The following is a 20,570-nucleotide window of genomic DNA, read 5'->3' as shown; positions in this document are numbered from 1 at the left end:
CATCATTTTTGATAACAACCCTTTCATCCATACTTTGTCATAGGCTTGTTGGAGATCAACAAAAACCGCGACTGTATGTTTTCCATCTTGAAAGCCATCAATTATTTTTTGACTTAATCTAAACAATTGATCTTCTGTTCTTTGCCCTATCCTAAAGCCTGTCTGATATTTATTTAGTAGGCCACATGTCTCCAGCCACCAGTATAATCGGTTATTTACCATTCTCTCAGCGATCTTTCCAACACATGAGGTGAGAGATATTGGTCGGTAACTTTTCGTTTCGTCGAGTGGTTTATCTTTCTTTAAGATTGGAATTATAATAGCATTTTTCCATCCCCTTGGTACTATTCCTGTCTCCCATGTTAGCTTTATAAGTTTGAGAAGCATCTGTTTACTTCTCATGCTAAGATGCAACCTTTAAGACGTGCGCCATTGGGCCATTTACAGCATGTATATAACTTAACTTGAGCTTTTATATAGCGCAATATCCACTAAACGTGCTCAAAAAGCTTTACAAGCGGCCCCTGGTCGGACGGGGCATAACGCCTGTAAGGCGATTTGCAATTTGTTTCGGACAAAGAGAACACTGTTAACGACCAGGTACTCATTTTACACCTGAGTACGGTGAGAGTACGCTCCAAATACAACATTTATTATTCATATTTCTGTACAAAAATGCAAAACGTTGATTATGATATGCATGTTTGTACAGAAATATGAAAAATATATTTTTTATTTGGAGTGCTTGGCTTGTAGTTGGTTTGTTTACAAATAACTTCTCCACCGGTGACGTCCAATAAAGGGACGCTACTCTTCCGCTAATCCCATTCCCTAAACGATTAAAAACAAATCCCTTTATTCATCCCATACGGGAAAATTGTCTTTAGGGTCTATTCCAAGATAAGACTGGAATAACCCAGGCGCCGGCCACAGTGCAGCGCCGCAAATTAAGCCAGGGCGAGGTGACTTGCTCAAGGCTACACAGCGCATCAGGTATTCGAACTTGGTAGCTTTGGGGAACGAAGCAAGGACCATACCGCTGAGCCACACTATGACTTTGTTGTTTTTATCCATTTTTCACTACAATCATGTCTTTAAATTTTATTTTAGAAATTCAAGATAGTTTAAAACCCCTCATTGAGCCACAATTACGGCCTATGATTGCTCTTTGTGAACCCTCGTCTCAAAACGGGATCTTAAGACGGGATGATTAAGATGCTGAAAATGGAATTTGTAGCCAGAAATATCATGCTTAAATTGAGTTTATATGCTTTATAGAGGAGAAGGAATATCATATTTAACTGTGCTAAATACCACCGTTTCATATTTTTGACCAGTTTAACTATAATTTGACTTTTTAGTATCTGGTCCGTCCCGATATAATACCGTTTTGAGATGAGGGGTCACATTTGTTTTGATGTGTTTCAGTTTTTTTCCCCGCTTGCGACACATTTAGGTCGTTTCAGCGCCAGGAAATGAAGGAAGAAAATGGGATGTCACAAAATTCTAGATTTTCAATTAAAAGCACACAAGAAAAGTAAGACAAAGGAAAATGGTACAAATACGGAACGGATGTAGATTAAGAGAGAATACCACCATTATGCATAGTTTGAGATAACCTACAAGTCTCATCCAGATACAAGCACAGGATTTCACTAAAAGGAAAACGCTCAAATGCTTACAAAATATTTTTTTAAAAATAACGCTTAATACATAACAGAGAGATGATTTACAAGTAAATAAATAGTACCTTCCAAAACTAACACTATACATTTGACTGTCCCCCACTCAGCCAAGGACCATGCGAAGAGACAGGACAAGTGTTTGTTTTTGTTTTTAAGGGTTTTACGGCGCTTGCAACACATTTAGTTCATATCAGCACCAGTAAAAAGGAAGAAAGGGGATAGTAAAAAGTTCTAGAATTACAACTAAAGCACCCAAGAACAAGCCAGACAAAGGGGAATTGGTTCAAATAGGAAACATGTAGATTCCAACAGCACATGATCAGTGTACTTAGTTTGAGATCACTAAATTATGTCTCATCCAGACATAAGCACCGGTCTCTGCCAAGAGGAACACACTCAATTCTTTACAAATCATACATTGGTAAAAGGAAAAATAATTTATCTAATGTATTACAGAGAGTTGATTTACAAGGAAAAAATATCATCTCCCAAAGCTAACTATGTATACATTTGACTGTTTCACTTCCAGACAGGGTATCCGGACAGAGCCAGAACAAAACAAAGTAATCTCATTCCAAGACAAAGACAGAAAGCATATTAGAATACAGATATAGGGGGGGGGGGGGTAGAAGACACAGTATGTACCTCCCTGCCCACTATGGGAGAGAGCCAGGACAAAACCAAATAGTGTCATTCTAAGACTAAGATGGGAAGCAACCCAGAAAGCATAATAATATACAAGGGTGATAGAAGACACAGCAAGTGACCTCCTGTCCTTCGTGAGAGGTCAAAAGACCCCACATAGGATATATTTTTGGTGAACTTTCTCACATAAGTCTAGGAATGAATATCAAATACGATATGGTAAGCTGTTCAATAGGGTTCAATAGTCTGATGTCACGCCCGCCCAGTAACCAGCAGCCTGGTGATTCTAAACAAGGAATATCGGTACTTTTTATTCTTCATTCTGGCTAGAACGTTTTCACATGCCATGTGATCGGAATGTATAAACGTTAAAACATGATCGGATTAATAATGTTTTTCTCCTCTGGATACACTTTTATGCTCGTTGGAGACGTATTTCATAATGGCGTCCGCCATTGTTCCGATAGTTTAGAACCAGATACTAAGTTATTATGCGTCATTACGAGGGAAGTGACGTCACGACTGTTGAATCCTATTCTAGATACCACTTAAAATGATTGATAACATTTAAGTCTGTTTTGCAGAGCTCAAAGCAACCAGTAAAATTTATTAAAACAGAATCCCACAGCTTATGTAAACACATTTTTATTGCATTGTAACTGCTGTAAACAGCAATCCGTCACGGTAGAGTAAAAAGACAATTATCATAACATGAAACAAGACAAGAACATTAATAATACTACTACTATCGTTATAATAATAATAATAATAATAATAATAATAATAATAATAATAATAATAATAATAATAATAATAATAATAATAATAATAATAATAATAATAATAATAATAATAATAATAATGATAATCGCCTTGAAAATAAATAATAAACTTGGACGGCGTTCTTCCATTAACGATGTAAACAACAAGCAAAATTAAAAGTGTAAATAAGCTTTAATATATTGTCAATATAAATGAATGTAATATTAAATACCTTCCACTAAAGATAACTATCTTGGCACTTACTGCATGCAGTTAAAAATCGGTTGTTTTAAAACAAAATAATTTTCCAGCACATACAATGTTTATAATGTATCCTCTATTCGTAAATTGTAAATTTTACAGCTAAAAAATAAACACACGTGAAAAAAAAATCAATAAGTTTTACGATCTGGAAATTATAAGTAGATCTTGCGACGAAACTTTAAAGTTGACACAGATGGGCAAGAAACAGCCAATCAGTCAGTTCTATCTTATTTCAGATCAAGCTAAAATACTTTTATATTGTGTCCCTTCATGCAGTCAACATTTTATTTATTGCAAAATTAAGATAGAATCTAACTTTTTTTTTAATTTCAGAGTTATTACTTTTGGTAGCTCTTAAATTTTTATTTTTTAATTTTAAAAAATTATTTAAGATAATAATCTAAAGTGGACAGGGGTGTTAATAAAACAGTGTCATTTTCATGTTCATTAATAGGACGGAGTGGAGAATGACCTGTGTTCAAAACCACATGTCTAAAACAGTATACAGCAGGTTTAAGTACAAAATAGATAAAAATTAATGGCATATGTATAAAAATAATTCTCATTATTATTTTTTTATCACAGAATGGCATGACATTTGTTCTATTTCTTAACGCGAGTAGAATCAAATTTAAGTTTTTGGGTGTTAAGAGTGAATTCATTACTGTTATAAAAAACAGATTAATGGAATGAATGTATCGAGGAATGTTTATCAATTTGTCTGTAAACAAATATTTTTTAAAAATTATTTCAGCCACGTCAGTGAAGAAATAGTTCAGTTTGAAGATCAAAATTTAATATAAAATGCAGGAATAATAATTCGTTATATCACAACTTTAATACAAATAACACTTTCAACTGAAATTACACGATTTTATCTAGGTTTGGTATTCAACATGAAAACAACAAAAATAAAAAAATAAAAACAAATGCCAAAATATGATTCACACATTCACACAGAATAAAATGGAATTAGCTATTGTTATAATTACATAATCAACACAGAATGACGTGTTCGCACTCACTGTTTTAAAAAGATAAAATTTACTCTTTCTTTCAATCACAGACTTTGTTTCACTTGTAAAAAAATAATCAAACAATATCACAGCTTTCGGACATGTCCTGTGTAGTTTGGGTTTTTTCTTTTAGTTCCTGAAAGACCAATCAAATCCACTGTCACAAAATCAATGGCAAAGTGTGTTAAAATTCAAAACATCATCACGTCTCACACATTTCTTTAAGAATTAAGAAGAACATTTAGAGTTAAAATTGATGTATATTTCCTACACATGTTCATAGCTGTACGAGGGATACGGCCTGGCCTGTTCTTTTAGACTTAGACGGTCAATTTCCAATATAAAAATATCCCTTGATATAGTCATAAGTATGTACCCATTACACGTTTGATGAATAAACTGTGAAAGGTAGAAACTGAGCAGGAATGTGTAACCAAAAAACGCAATTGTCAACATAATACGTTGGTGGTAAATGTCGGAGGGGGGGGGGGGAGAGAGAGAATCAATGAAAAAGTTAATACTAATATTCCGAATTGAAATCAAATTTGATTTTTTAAAAATCGACCAAAAAATTCCAAATATTGAAAAAAAACTGAGGACATTTTCTATCTTTTAAAAAATAATGTTGATGCTCATTTGAGTATATGGTATTTTTTGTTGTTGGAAACTTTAAACAAAACTGCCATAGTTTATCCAAATCGAATTAAAGTCTAATAAGCATACACGCATGTACGTTAGTGTAAAATGAGGAAGAAGATAGCTATTAACCCTCTTCTTACCAACCACAGGAAAATCGTTACTTTTTTAATAATGAGATTTGCATTGTAGACCCAAAAAATATATGCAAATTTGAAGAAAAATGATTGCTTGATTTATAATACCTTAATGTTGTTTTGCAGAGCTTCTTTTACACAATAAATCATGTTTTTAGTTTTGAGTTTAAGAAATCAATTTCTGTGCTGGGCAGACATGACAATTTAAAAAATAAAATTGAGAAAATATGAAAAATGGTCGAGAGAGTTAATCCATTTTTTAAATCTTTTACAGTTTTGTTTCATTCAATCTAAGAAATGTTTTGACAGTAACTTTAAAAGCAAAAGTGTTTTGATGAAAATTATTAGTCAAAATGTTTTTAAAAAATACTTCTAGAAAAGATACAAGAATTCCAACTTTTGCCTTTCACGCGTCAACATTTGATCAGCCAAACCAGCGGTCTATTTGAATATGTGAAGTAACCGTACATGAATCTCCCCTTGTACAATATTGCAGGAAACAAGAACAGTATTGATTATAACACACATGAACAATTCAATGATTTGTAATGAAATTGCATAGGAAGACTGTTGTATTCATGACGCCAAGAAAACTATAGGGAATGAGATTAGCGGAAGAGTAGCATCCCTTGATCGGACGTCACCCATAGTCTGTGACGTCACCGGCGGAAAAGTTATTAGAGAGAGAACGTCATGTTGGTTGTGCGCATGCGTCTCAACCAATATGACGTTCTCTCTCTAATAACTTTTCCGCCGGTGACGTCACAGACTATGGGTGACGTCCCATTAAGGGCCGCTAATCTCATTCCCTATATTCAAGTCTGGGTTTATGGCTGGTGTGAAATCTTTCATTGAATAACATTGTGACGATTACGAGTATCCTACAACAACTACAATTATTATTAGTATTAGTATTTGGTATTCGATTAATGAAAATTGTTAAAACTTAAGCAAAAATCGATACTCATTAATAGATTTATTATTTTTAAATTGAGACATAAAAATAATCGAATTGTTGTTTTTTGAAAAGTTATATTCAGATCACTTTATAAATTCTAGATTGTTCGGATTTGAATTACCAGGAGATCATATTTATTTTTGATAAGGGTAAATTATTGTAATCCACATGCGATAAGCATTGGGTTTCAGATTGGATTTCGATTTGCTTCCTCGAAATTAAAAAAGAAATAATGCGAGCTCATATTATTTCCAGCTCTATCTATTACAACTCGACTCAGATCAAGGGATGTTTTAATTTGGTGTCCTGTTATCGTGTATTATATTATGTTATATTATATTATGTACACAAGGCAAAACAAGAATAATATAAATTGAATAAATAAGAAAATAAATAAAACTTGATAATCGCACCGCGTAGAGTTTCCTTGGCTACCAGAAGTATCCTGGGTGTTTCTTGTATACTAAATGATAATATAGCAAAGATATCAACATAATAAACGGCGAAAGATGAATCTATTGAAGAGCAAGATTTGAGTGACAACTGGGTCAACTATTGGCTATAATTTTGTAACCAAACAAAAATTCAACCAAATCAGGTGAATAGTGCTCTAGACGTTTTCCCGCTTTGAGTAAATCGAAATCGACATTATCATAAATATGAAATTAACAAAGCAAAACAATTCTTCAAATCTAATTTGAAATTAAATGTTCTCAATTTAGCCGAAAGGAAGTCAAGTATGTCTGAAAATGAATACACTGCAACTTTTTGGTATATTCTGTGTCCTGTAATAGCTGCTTTTCCTGCAATATATATATATATAATTTGTAATGTTCACAATGTAATAAATGTTTCTCGCTCTATTTCTTTGCTAAATGGTAATGGCAACTTCCGGTTGATCCAAGGTCCGTTGGGAGATTCCTTGAGTCTGGTCCAGTCTTTGGGGTTTTACTCGGGGTTCATCACAAGCCCAGAGTTCGATTTGCCGCTTGTTGGACGAGAGATATTCTCATTGTAGTGTCCTTCCCGACTCGCCACACTAGTAAACAAGTAAAAAAACCAAAACATCAAGATTAAAATGTGTCTTTAGATTGATGCTATGCGCTTTGCCAGAAAATAAAAAAAAATACTCACAACAATTACAAGCTGGATACAACGTACCAACACACAAAGCTGTGTGTAACGTCAAACGTTTATAATCTGATTGAAAGAATTTTGTGAGAACTACTCATAAAAATATCTGGCAAAATACAATAACAAGAGAAGTCCTACAAAATATCTCTGTCGTTTGTCTGGAATTAAGTAAACTAATTATGTTTTTATTGGTCTTTTTTGTATTTGTTTTTTTTTTTGTTGGCTGAAGAAGGGTTTTGAGCCCGAAACGTTCGGCGTCTGGTATTTTTTTTTTTTTTTGGAAGCTGTTATATTAATTTTTGTTTATTACTCTTTACAGTCCACAGCTTCTAGCAGTCTAGTATCACGTTGACTCATGGAATGAACCTGAACTCTCCTCTGTCTGATGAAATAAACTATGACATTAATACTTACCGAACCAGCTCTTTATTCTTCGTCTTGAAATAGATGACTACAATGACGAGAACGATGAGAATGACGAGAAGTGGAATACCAACACTAAGTCCGACAATCAAACCAATATCTGGGTGGTTTTAAAAAACAAAACAAAACAAAAACACATCTTAGCAAATTTTGGAGAAAAAATAAACAACAAAAAGGTTAGCATTCTTAACGAAATTTTATGCTCAAAAAGTTTTACATAAAGTCTGACAATCACATCTAGATCTGGATGGTTTAAAAACAAAAACAAAACAAAAACAAATAAAATCTTAGAAACATTTGGGGGGGGGGGACGAACAAAAGATAGCATTTATATAGCGCAATATATCCACTAAACATGTTCAAAACGTTTTACAAGGTGTTCTCAGTCCACAGCAACGCCTAGGGCAAGAAATGACATTACGTCTGTAACTGTAATGCGATACTAATCGTCTTAAATTGTCCACGAAGACAATGTGGTTAAAGGCTAAGTATTTCTGTGACTTCGTTTAAATTATCAGATTCTTAAGAATGTATAGGAAGTAGGACTGAAGTCCTGACACAATAGAGGAGTAGAGAACAAAAAAAAAACCACATAGATGTCCACTTCTTGTAATTTTTGTGACGACGCCATTAAGTAATGTCAGCGGTCTGAACCTTTTTTCTATAAATAGAACAGCAAAAAGATGAAAGCCATTTACCAGTTAACAACTGGAGAGACACAGATTGAAAAGTTTGCCCAGAAAACTCGTCTTTCGCATAGGGATCAATTTAAATGAGGCTATGTGGTCTAGTGGTATGACACTCGCTTTCGGATCGGAAGGTCCTGGGTTCGAGCCTCGCGCTCGGCGCATAAGTTGAGTTCTTGGAAAAGACTCTTTACTCACATTCTCTCACCGCGTTGTCTTTGTCCGAAAAATTGTAACATCGCCTAACAGGCGTCATGTCCCGTCCTACATGTTAAATGTTGCTGTTGACCAGGGACCCTTTGTAAAGCGCTTTGAGCACATTTAGTTGATATTGCGCTATATAAAAGCTCAATTTTTTTTAATGACCCTCATCCTGGCAAACACTCTCAAACCCGGGTCCTCGCCAGTAAAGTTTAGACTTCAGACATCACTCAAAAGGAGGCAGTCCGACGTGCACTTATTTTCAGGTCTGATAACCCAATTCATTATGTGCCCATTCTTGTAATAGGAAATCTAAAAACAAAATGACGTAAATTATTGGCCATTACAACGATCTTAAACGTGGCCCATTATTGCGTTCGGACGTTCAGGCATGAAAGTTTCAAACATTTAATGGACATCCGTGAGTGATTGCATGTGTATTGTGATAAATTGAAAGGCATATAGATCTTACCTTCGTCGTCATCATCGTCATCATCATCATCGGTCTGGGTGCTCCTGGAATGGGAGAGAAAGTAATGAAGAGGTTGACATAGTTAAATGTCGTGTGTTAGTGTAGTAGTAGTAGTAGTAGTAGTAGTAGTAGTAGTAGTAGTAGTAGTAGTAGTAGTAGTAGTAGTAGTAGTAGTAGTAGTAGTAGTAGTAGTAGTAGTAGTAGTGGTGTAGTAGTAGTAGTATAGTAGTAGTAGTAGTAGTAGTAGTAGTAGTAGTAGTAGTAGTAGTAGTAGTAGTATAGTAGTAGTAGTAGTAGTAGTATGTAGTAGTAGTAGTATGTAGTAGTATGTAGTAGTAGTGTAGTAGTAGTAGTAGTAGTAGTAGTAGTAGTAGTAGTAGTATGTAGTATAGTAGTAGTAGATAGTAGTAGTAGTATAGTAGTAGTAGTATAGTAGTAGTAGTAGTAGTAGTAGTAGTAGTAGTAGTAGTATAGTAGTAGTAGTAGTAGTAGTAGTAGTAGTAGTAGTAGTAGTAGTAGTATAGTAGTAGTAGTAGTAGTAGTAGTAGTAGTAGTAGTAGTAGTAGTAGTAGTAGTAGTAGTAGTAGTAGTAGTAGTAGTAAGTAGTAGTAGTAGTAGTAGTAGTAGTAGTAGTATAGTAGTAGTAGTAGTAGTAGTAGTCGTCGTAGTAGTAGTGGTCTTAGTAGTGGTAGCAGTATTATTATTATTATTATTATTATTATTATTATTATTATTATTATTATTATTATTATTATTATTATTATTATTATTGTTATTATTATAATTATCATCGTCGTCGTCATCATCATCATCATAATCATCATCGTCATCATTATCATTATCATCATCATCATAATCATCATCGTCATCATTATCAATATCATCATCATCATAATCATCATCGTCATCATTATCATTATCATCATCATCATAATCATCATCGTCATCATTATCATTATCATCATCATCATAATCATCATCGTCATCATTATCATTATCATCATCATCAGCATCATCGTCATCATCATCATAATCATCATCGTCATCATTATCATCATCATCATAATCATCATCGTCATCATTATCATTATCATCATCATCATAATCATCATCGTCATCATTATCATTATCATCATCAGCATCATCGTCATCATCATCATAATCATCATCGTCATCATTATCATCATCATCATAATCATCATCGTCATCATTATCATTATCATCATCATCATCATTATCATCATCATCATCATCATCATCATCATCATCATATTTATAATATACTTACACGCATTTGGCTATGTTGTTATTGACTTCACATTTCTCGTTGCTATTACAAGGGGAAGAACTCTGTAGCAATTGACATCGATCAACGGTGTCATTTACTGGGGAGGTACGATAGTAAATAAATAAATAAATAAATAGATGAATAAAGGAACGTGATGGTAACCGGGATTAACATCCGGCTCCAGGGGCCTTACGGCTCTGAAGAACTATTTTTCTTTTGGTATCATGGACACTGAGATATTCACTGAGACAAACACACACCGCGCGATATTTTGATCCTCCGATACTAAAAACGCATGTCCTTGTTACTCGATTTGTACTTTGAATTCGATTACTTCAAGCCCACTCGAAGTATTTACTGGTTTGTAGCAGCTCACTCATACTCCCTCTAATTATTCAGTTGGGCATTATATTGTTTGGGAACTTTGGAATCGGAAGTGCAATTCCATTCATGGATTTGTATTTGGAAAATTTGGAAATGATGCTGATGTTCCTTTCATGACTTTACATTTGGACATTTGGAGACTAATGTTCAATTCAAGGCTTCGTGTTTGGAAAATTTGGAATCATTGGTCACCTTCCATTTGTGGCTTTTTATTTGGAAACTTTGGAATCGATATGCTGATGTTAAATTCGTGGCTTTTTATTTAGAAACTTTGGAATCGATATGCTGATATTAAATTCACGGCTTTATAGAGCAGTAAAGTTAGGTGCCCCAAACGTAAACAATAACAAATTGCTAGTGATTTCCGTTAGGGACCGGAATAATTTACGCACAATATAGGTCTCCCAATTTTGTAGTTTGAGTTGTAGGCAATACACTTTCAGTATTGAAAATATGTTTACATAAAATCTAACAGTTGCAGAAATAATAATATAAGGCTAAATTATTATGAAAATTAGGCTCCGAATAATTCTCGTTTTGTTCACAACAGCGCAATAATTTGCTCTGGTCTAAAAATAGATAGACTGTAACTTTTGATAAATTTTAGAAAATTTTACCTTTTGTTCCATAAAATATCCATATCTAGACATTATTTGATGCATGATCGAGTATTTATGAATATGTGTTTCTTTTGCCACCTAACAGCCAAATTTTAAAGGTTATTTTGTTCTATTATTTACATTGGAACGTGAGCTGTCAAGACAGGAACATGTGGTTTGCCACGTGCTTCTCGACCTTTGTTTACGTTTAGGGCACCTAACTTTACTGCTCTATATTTGGAAACTTTGGAATCGATATATATTTGGAAACATTGGAATCGATATGCTGATGTTAAATCCACGGCTCTAAGTGATAATCTAACGCGGAACTTTCTGCAGTAATTTGTAATTTTTAAAAATAGTTTCTTGAGGGATGATGTACACAAGACCTGGCATCCCGTTTGGATTGATAACCACCGGGACTAAGTCACTCTGTTGATAGGATGAATGTCTGTTGATGAAGCCCCCTTCTTTCTCTCTCTCTCTCTCTCTCTCTCTCTCTCTCTCTCTCTCTCTCTCTATCTATCTATCTATCTCTCTCTCTCTCTCTATCTATCTATCTATCTATCTATCTCTCTCTCTATCTATCTATCTATCTATCTCTCTCTCTCTCTCTCTCTCTCTCTCTCTCTATATATATATATATATATATATATATATATATATATATATATATCTCCCTCCCACACCCCCCCCCTCTCTCTCTCTCTCTCTATCTATCTATCTATCTATCTATCTATCTATCTCTCTCTCCCTCCCACACCCCCTCTCTTTCCCTCTATCTCTTGTTTTTTTCTTTGACACTTATACTATCTCCTCGCTCTCTTTACACACTCTATAATATCCTCGTTTTCTCTCACATTTCTCTTCGGACTCGTTCTCTGTTCTAAATTACTCTCTCTCTCTCTCTCTCTCTCTCTCTCTCTCTCTCTCTCTCTGAAATGAGCACAGTTCGTAAAGGAAAAAAAAGAATAAAGAGCGAAAAACTTCTTACCAACAGTTCCATTGACAGTAACAAGGATGGTAGCTGGCTGGTTGTTCAAGGTGATGTTGGCTTTAGACAGTTCCACGAGGGCCTGGATGAGTGCTCCCTTTACTTCGGAACTTGCTCCGTCCAAGATTGCCTCGGCGTCCACAATAAGACTGCCTTTGCTGTTGTCGATATAAAAAAAAGAAGTAAATATCCAAATATATATATATATATACATGTTTTTATTCTATTTTTTATTCCATCGCTCGTCATTATCTGCTTGTAACCCGAGTAAGGTCAAAGGTTGAAACGTTGTTTACTTTGTGTTGTCCCATTGTACATTAGTCGCATTCATTCCCTTTATTTTTCTCACTATTTCTCCTCATCAATTTTTCATTATCTTTGCTTACAAGGCTCATGGTATGCATGCGGCGTGTGCATATATGCAGGTCTGACATCCGAACCCATTATGGGCCTAGTTTAGCATTGCTGTCATGGACCGTATTTTGCGTCATTTTAAAAAAGATTTCCATTACAACAATGAGCCCATAAGTAATTGGGTTATCATACCTGGCATGCCAAACTGCAGTACACTGGAAAAACTGGAATTTAGAAATTTGGCCAGAAAACTCGACCTTCATCTTGGCAAATAAAAACTCTCAACCCGGGACTTCACGGTTTTGATTAAAGTCTCAAGTTTGTGAGTTTTTGCCAAGCTGAATCTCATTTAAATTGATCAATATCTGAAGGACGAGTTTTCTGGCCAAATTTTTAAATATAAAACTTTTTACAAAAGTATGGCAGTCAACTCTTGGTTAAAAAGTTTTATTTCAGTCAATTAATCAATACCCCAAAATGGCAATCCTCAAAACTTGCAGCAATATATTAAAACTCCTGTATCAGTGCTGATGGTGCCAAAAACTGAATAGGGAGGAAAATTTCGAATGATTGACTTTAAGAACCTTTTATTTTTACAGCATTCAACCCCCCCCCCCCCCCCCACACACATACACACACATAACACATGTTTAGAGCCATTTAGATGAAAAACTATCATTGATACTCTAGCTAACTTCTAGAGAGTGGGAAACTTCACCTGTTTGTTCCACCACACATCAAATCTCTCACTGCTAGTACATTGGATTGAGGGAAATATAACTTTTTTAAAAAAAAGAGGTAATTCCTCCTCTGACTCAAAAATTGCGGATTTCCGCGGATCCGAGGAAAACCATCAGCATTGCTGTATTCTCGCCTTGTACAGAACACAGAACCAATAAAGACGTACTGGAAAAAGTGAAAGATCGTGCAGGAGGACAGGAACCCCTCATCACCACAGAAGAAAGAAACTGTCATTGTTTGGCCACAATGTGAATGTGAGGCATAGAGGTTTGTGCAAAACGGTGATGGAGGGTGTCGTTGAAGGAGGAGGAAGAAGAGGAAGAGGAAGACAAAGTAAAGTTTGGATGGACAATATCAAGGGATGGACAGGAATTGAAGATGGAGGAACTCTTGGAGAAGGCCAACAATAGAGAAGAATGGCGGAAAGTGATGAGATGAGATCTACATCCCGTGTATCCCCCCCCCCCCCCCCCCACACCCGACGATTATCAGATCATGGGATTGATGATGATGATGATGATGCTGATGATGATGCTGATGATGATGATGATGATGATGATGATGATGATGATGATGATGATGATGTTGTTGTTGTTGATTATGACGATGTTGATGATGATGATGATGATGATGATGATGATGATGATGATGATGATGATGATGATGATGATGATATGAAAACCGCAATTAAAGACATTGTTTAATTCATTATTTTCTATTTACGTCATGCTGAGAATTTTGACATCGACGACTTTTGGGTTCTTGGCCTGTAATTGTCCAAGAGTCTGTTGGGAAGAAAATAGAAAATAGAATTACTGGTAATCTAAGTTATACAGCAATATATAAAGTAACAGGGTTATATTGGGTGGTCACCAACCCCCCCCTCCCCCCCAAACAAAAAACAAAAAAAACAAAGCAAAACGGGCCGCTATAGGGAATGAGATTAGCGGAAGAGTAGCGTCCCTTGATTTGACGTCTCCCATAGTCTGTGACGTCACCAGCGGAAAAGTTATTAGAGAGAGAACGTCATGTTGGTTGTGCGCATGCGTCTCTCGTATTCGCTCCCCGGTGACGTCACAGACTATGGGTGACCTCCAATCAAGGGACGCTACTCTTCCGCTAATCTCATTCCCTATAGAATTTATTTCTATTGTAAGACGTTATTAAGATATCTTTTCCAGATTTTTATTTTTTTTATTACTATTATCTATGAATAGAATTGCAAAATATCAAAATAATTAGATTAACGTTTTTTTTAATAATATAAAATCCTGTAAGACCAGCTAAAAATTTCTATACAGAGAAGATGACGCAACGTATTGTGGCATTTGCGCGTTGTAATTTTTAAAAGACACATGTTGCTATGGCTGGGGGTAACTCTATGCTGATAAGTACATAAATCTATTGGAAGAGAATCTTTGGTCAGACTGTGAACACCTTTAGCATGGAAGGAATTTCATTTATCAATAAGATGATGCTACATCCTATACGAGAAAAAGAACACAAGCATTTCTTCCGAGTAAGAATATTCATTTCATAGAGAAAGACAACTGGTCGCCTGAACCACCCGACCTGAATACAATGGATTAGGTAATTTGGAATTCTTTGACCGAGAAGGTTTATAGTGGACAAAGATTCACATTCACAGAAGAAGCCTTAACTCACTCAATCCTAGAGATTTTTGTTACTTTTCAATATTAGACACCAAAAAATGTATTTAAAAAGAGCATGTACATATCTAGATAGTTTTATTCAACTATCATTTACAATGAAAAAAATTAAGAACATTAGATTTGATACTAACTACGCCTATAATTTGAATCAGAAAAATGTAATAAATAGATATGGGGTAAAGTAACCCGGGGTAAACTACGGATATAGTCGGTGTTCGGGTTGAATGAGTTAAGAGGAAGAATTATTTCAATGCTGGGAGGATGAAAACTATTGAGGAAATTCCGAAGTTCATTTCAAGTTGGACAAAGAGACGACGTTGGTATCATTAAAGAGGACGGCAGCGCTATTGGTCTCTTAAAGTTAAAGTGGTAAATGTGTAATTGTTGGACCAAAATCGGTATGTGGGTGTGCTGTATAGACGATTTCTTACACGGTGAGAAGAATTATGATGAAATTAATGTTTATGGTGAGTGACATTGTAAATGTTTGATAAAAACGGCAACAAAAATGTTAAGATCGTCTCCATTTAATTCCCTGCAATTTTGCGTCATTTTTCTCTGATTCTGAACACCGATTCTTTTTTGTTTCTAAATCCAAATTCATAAAATGTTGACCGTCTACCTAATAGGGTTTGTTTTATTTGTGTTTTGAATGTGAAATAAATCCAATGAAGAGACTTAGAGATACAAGCCTCATCACCGCATCGAAGGTTTGATTCTCTGTTGTTTTATTCCGACACTTTCCTACACACTTAATTTCTAGAAATGTGTTGTAAACTTGACTGACGACTCACCTTGTTCCTGACTTCGGCGGCCAGCGTGTTGTACTTGGCGCTGTTCGGCGTTAAATCCTCGTCGGTTACCGTGATGTCGAATTTTAACTTCATGGGGAAGGCTTCCGTCTCTGGTTTGGAGGGGGGTGGGGGGGGGGGGATAAAAATATGATGATTTACTTTGCATTTTGATAGTCACAATGGTGATAATCTTGTGGTCTAGTGGTAGAGATAGGTCGAAGTTTACGTCACTCAGGTCTTTGTTATTGTTTTTTGCCATCCGCGTTTATGAGTAATTCGCACTGAACTGTATTAACCTATCAACGATCATGGTTACGCACAGTTTTGTGTGTTGGTCTGTTATACTTCCGGATGGCAATGTTGTGAGCTTCTAAGCCAAGCGCATATTATCTATATGTTGCTCCTTCTCGGATCGGGAGGCCCAAATCTCGAGTTTGGAAAATTGCTCTTTACCCAGAATCCCTCATCGTCATCGGGTGTGAATGAAGTACCTGGCTGTTAACAGCTTATAGGGAAGAGATTAGCGGAAGAGTAGCGTCCAACATGACGTTCTCTCTCTAATAACTTTTTCCGCCAGTGACGTCACAGACTATGGGTGACGTCCAATCAAGGGACGCTAATCTTCCGCTAATCTCATTCCCTATAGCATGTTTTGAGTCATTTTCTTCTCATTCTTGCACCACCTTATACTGTAAGCACGCGACGCCACTGTAAACACGTGTTTTTGCAAAGCATGGCAGATAACCTCATAATTGTCCTGCTCTGTAGTCCTTGTTCCTCAAAAAAGGAGATAAAGTGAACGCTCGAATGTTCACTAAAAGTTCTTAAAGCGCTTTGCAATGTCGTCCTAGATGGTCCCCCCCCCCCCCTTCACCCTTTCCTCAAAAAACAAAAACAAAACAAAAACAAAACAAAACAACCCCCCCCCCAAAAAAAAAAAAGAAAAAAAAAAGAATAAAGACAAGAAAAAAAGACACACACACAAGGATTTAGATATAGCGCAATATCCACTAAGCGCACCCAAAGTTCTTTACAATAGGTCCAAAGCCAATAGCAACAGATAACATGTAGGACGTGACACGGCCTGTTAGGTGATATTACACACTTGTTGTTTTCGGACAGACAACGCTGGAAACTGTCAGGTAGTCATTTTACACCTGAGTACAGTGAGGGACTCTATTAGAGTTAAAGAGCATTTTTCAAGGCCTCAACTATGTTTCATTCCAAGCGGGACTCGAACCTTAGATCTTCCAGTCCAGTCTGAAAACGATTGTCATACCTCCCTTTCAACTGGAAGAGAAGAAGTTTGACGCCACGATTTCTGCTTACCATTCACTATTTATTGAGGACTTCCGCCACAGAAAGAAAGAAAAGTAAATAAATGATTAATAAATAAATAAATGAATAAAATCAAATGTGACCCATCGTCTCGAAACGGTACTTTCCCAGAGGGAACCAGATGCTATAATGTCGAATTCGATCACCCTCTCGTGATTTTGTTTTCATTCGCTCCATTCTTTCACCGTGCTTCGTTTGTTTGAAAATGGTTGATTTTAGTAGCATTGGAAGTCTTCCAAGATGTCAGCCGTGTTGATGGCGATTGATCACAAATGAATAAATATAATTGAGATTTTTATATAGCGCAAGATCCACTAAAGGTGCTCAAAGCGCTTTAGAAGATGTCCCTGGCCAACAGCAACATGACGTTCTAAATTTGATAGTACTATTTTGTTTCGGACACAGACAACGCTGTTAACAGCCAGGTACTCATTTTACACCTGAGTGCGATGAGAGAATGTGAATATAAGAGCCTTTTCCAAGGACTCAACTATGCGATGAGCGAGGATCGTACCCAGGACCTTCCAATCCGAAAGCGAGTGTCATACCACAAGACCCCCTGGCCATCAGAAAATCATTAATCATAATTTTATTTTAAAAACTACTTACTGATGCAAGATTTTCCGTCTGACTGTAGTGTGAAGTCTGAGTTACAAGCACACTTGAAGCTGCCCACTGTGTTCTGACACACCTGTTGGCAGTTGTGTGTATTTAAGGAACATTCATCGACGTCTGATCAAGTCGATTTAGTGGTGATTGAGGTGTGTGTGATTTGGTGGGGAAGGGGGGGGGGGGGGGTGTGGAGAAGGGAAGAGAAATTAAGGGGGGTGGGGGTATGGAGAAGGGAAGAGAAATTGGGGAGTGTGGGGGGGGGGTATGGAGAAGGGAAGAGAAATTGGGGAGTGGGGGGGGGGGGGGGGGGTGGAGAAGGGAAGAGAAATTGGGGGGTGGGGGGGGGGGGGGGTGGAGAAGGGAAGAGAAAGTGGGAGGGAGGGGGGGTGGAGAAGGGAAGAGAAAGTCGGGGTGGGGGGGGGGTGGGGTTGAAGAAAGTAATACGAATCAGTGTTAATTCCAATGACAAAAAATATTCATTAATTATCTGGAACCATAAAATAAAAAAAAATTAAATTATTATGCCATGTTTTTTTTCATAACAGTTAATAATAATAATAATAATAATAATAATAATAATAATAATAATAATAATAATAATAATAATAATAATAATAATAATGATGATAATAATAATAATAATAATATGGGTGCCTTTTCAATACAAACATCAAAGCGACAACAACATGTACATCTAACATGCTTATAAGCCGTTAATATCATAAAAATAACCATTAAAAGGAAGCTGGTGTTAATCTGTCCAATGTCTAGCTATATAATAAATATGTTTTAATATCAATATCAATATTAATTCATTTTGGAATAAAACTAAGTATGAAAGAAATCATTTCTCCCCGTTTTCCTGAGGCAGAATAATGAAAAATAATCTATAAATGTACCCCAATTTCCCGTTTTTGTCTATCATTTCGAAAGCTTGCACAATCAATCGTGGTGAATGATCTGAGCTTAAAGTGATGACTTTATTGTATAACTAGACAGAGTAGGAAAGGGCAAATAAAAGAAAACCACGCCCCATGACCTTTGCCCCCGAAATCAACTCAAGATATATGCAGACACAAGCAGAATGATTCTAATTGACGTTTTCAATTCATTCAAATTATTTTGCATTCCTTCTTTTCTTTTTAATTAAAAATTTTTTTAGACTTCCTATTTTTATGAATGGTTTTGGACGAGAAAGTATGTTATAATATAAAATTGTCACTCGTGAAAATCTTAAGTTAGGACTTATGTGCATTATCGAATAAGCGTGCTTTAATCCTAGTATACAACTAAAACTGGTGCTCAAAGGGGACTCGAACCCAGGTCCTTCTGAGCTGAAGTCGTTGAGTGTCATACCAACTAGACCATAATATAGCCGCATAGAACAGAAAAGAACTTGTTTAAATCTTACCATTGCAGTCAAACTTGGTGGTCGTATTGAGGACATATCCAGCATTGCAAGTACATCTGTATCCGGGATTCGTGTTCACACAATTTTGTTTGCATTCGTTGAGTCGACTGTCGGAGCATTCGTCCTTGTCTGGAGGGATGAAAGAGCAGACACCGGTGTAAAACAGAGATTTGAACACACAACAAGCGGCACCAGACAAAGCAAGAAATAACAATAGGGAATGAGATTAGAGGAAGAGTAGCGTCCCTTGATTGGCCGTCACCTTACCGAGAGAACGTCAAAATGGTTTTGCGCATGCGTCTCTCTCGACCTCGCTTTCGGTGAAGTGTCTCATGCCGCACAACCAACATGACGTTCTCTCTCTAATAACTTTTCCGCTCGTGACTTCCAATCAAGGGACGCTACTCTTCCGCTAATCTCATTCCCTATACAAGAAAGAAAGAAAACAAAAACATGTCCAAATTTCAGTCTTCCTCGACTGGGGATTGCGCTTTTAAAACATTAGCTTTTATATAGCGCAATATCTACTAAACGTGTTCAAAGCGCTTTACAAATGGTCCCTGGCCAACAGAAACATTAAACCTTTAGGACGGGACATGACGCCTGTTAGGCGATATTACAAAAAAAAAAAATTAACGCTGCTAATGGCAAGGTACTCATTTACACCTGAGTACCGTGAGAGAATGTGAGTAAAGAGCCTTTTCCAAGAACTCAACTATGCACCGAGCAACGCTCGAACCCAGGACCTTCTAGCGAGTGTCATACCACTAGACCACATAGCCGACATCGGGATTGGTGGGCGTCGACTATAGGAATTTTTGGGATGAGTTGTGTTCTTGTATTCTTCTTTCTTGCTTTGTCTGGCACCTTTCCAGATTTTTTATCAGATAATATATTAGAATTGAATAGACATCACATCACATTAAAATCAGATGAAGATGATGATGATGATGATGATGATGATGATGATGATGATGATGATGATGATGATGATGATGATGATGGTGGTAGTTGGTGCTGCTGCTGCTGCTGCTGCTGCTGCTGCTGCTGATGATGATGATGATGATGATGATGATGATGATGATGATGATGATGATGATGATGATGATGAAGATGATGATGATGGTGATGATGAAGATGGTGATGGTGATGGTGATGATGATGATGATGATGATGACGATGATGATGATGATGATGATGATGATGATGATGATGATGATGATGATGATGATGATGATGATGATGATGATGATGATGATGAATGTCTAAATGTCATACCACAAGACCATAGTGTACCGTTGTGTGATGCTGGGGCAGAAATATGACATTACCTTTGCATTCATTGTTGATGTCCTCATAACCG

The 20,570-nt window shown here is 36.2% G+C and overlaps 1 protein-coding gene across 1 annotated transcript in view; it reads right to left on the bottom strand.

Annotated features, from left to right (window-relative positions):
• Window positions 1-6,236: 6,236 nt before the first annotated feature.
• Window positions 6,237-20,570, bottom strand: part of LOC144958078 (uncharacterized) — a gene marked incomplete in the record, with an annotated part of 76,312 nt that continues 61,978 nt past the window's right edge. Inside the window, 10 exon segments of the mRNA XM_078889690.1 lie at window positions 6,237-7,142; window positions 7,652-7,760; window positions 9,020-9,063; window positions 10,308-10,404; window positions 12,285-12,442; window positions 14,103-14,164; window positions 15,847-15,956; window positions 17,794-17,916; window positions 19,208-19,336; window positions 20,539-20,570. The exon segment at window positions 20,539-20,570 is cut by the window's right edge and continues 44 nt beyond it. Of these exon segments, the coding sequence (XP_078745816.1) occupies window positions 7,052-7,142; window positions 7,652-7,760; window positions 9,020-9,063; window positions 10,308-10,404; window positions 12,285-12,442; window positions 14,103-14,164; window positions 15,847-15,956; window positions 17,794-17,916; window positions 19,208-19,336; window positions 20,539-20,570 (955 nt within the window).

Source organism: Berghia stephanieae, chromosome 12 (assembly GCF_034508935.2).
Source record: "Berghia stephanieae isolate SIO BIC M18660-M18661 chromosome 12, UCSD_Bste_1.3, whole genome shotgun sequence".
NCBI classification, from domain to species: Eukaryota; Metazoa; Mollusca; class Gastropoda; order Nudibranchia; family Aeolidiidae; genus Berghia; species Berghia stephanieae.
This window is presented reverse-complemented; position numbering and strand designations above follow the sequence as displayed.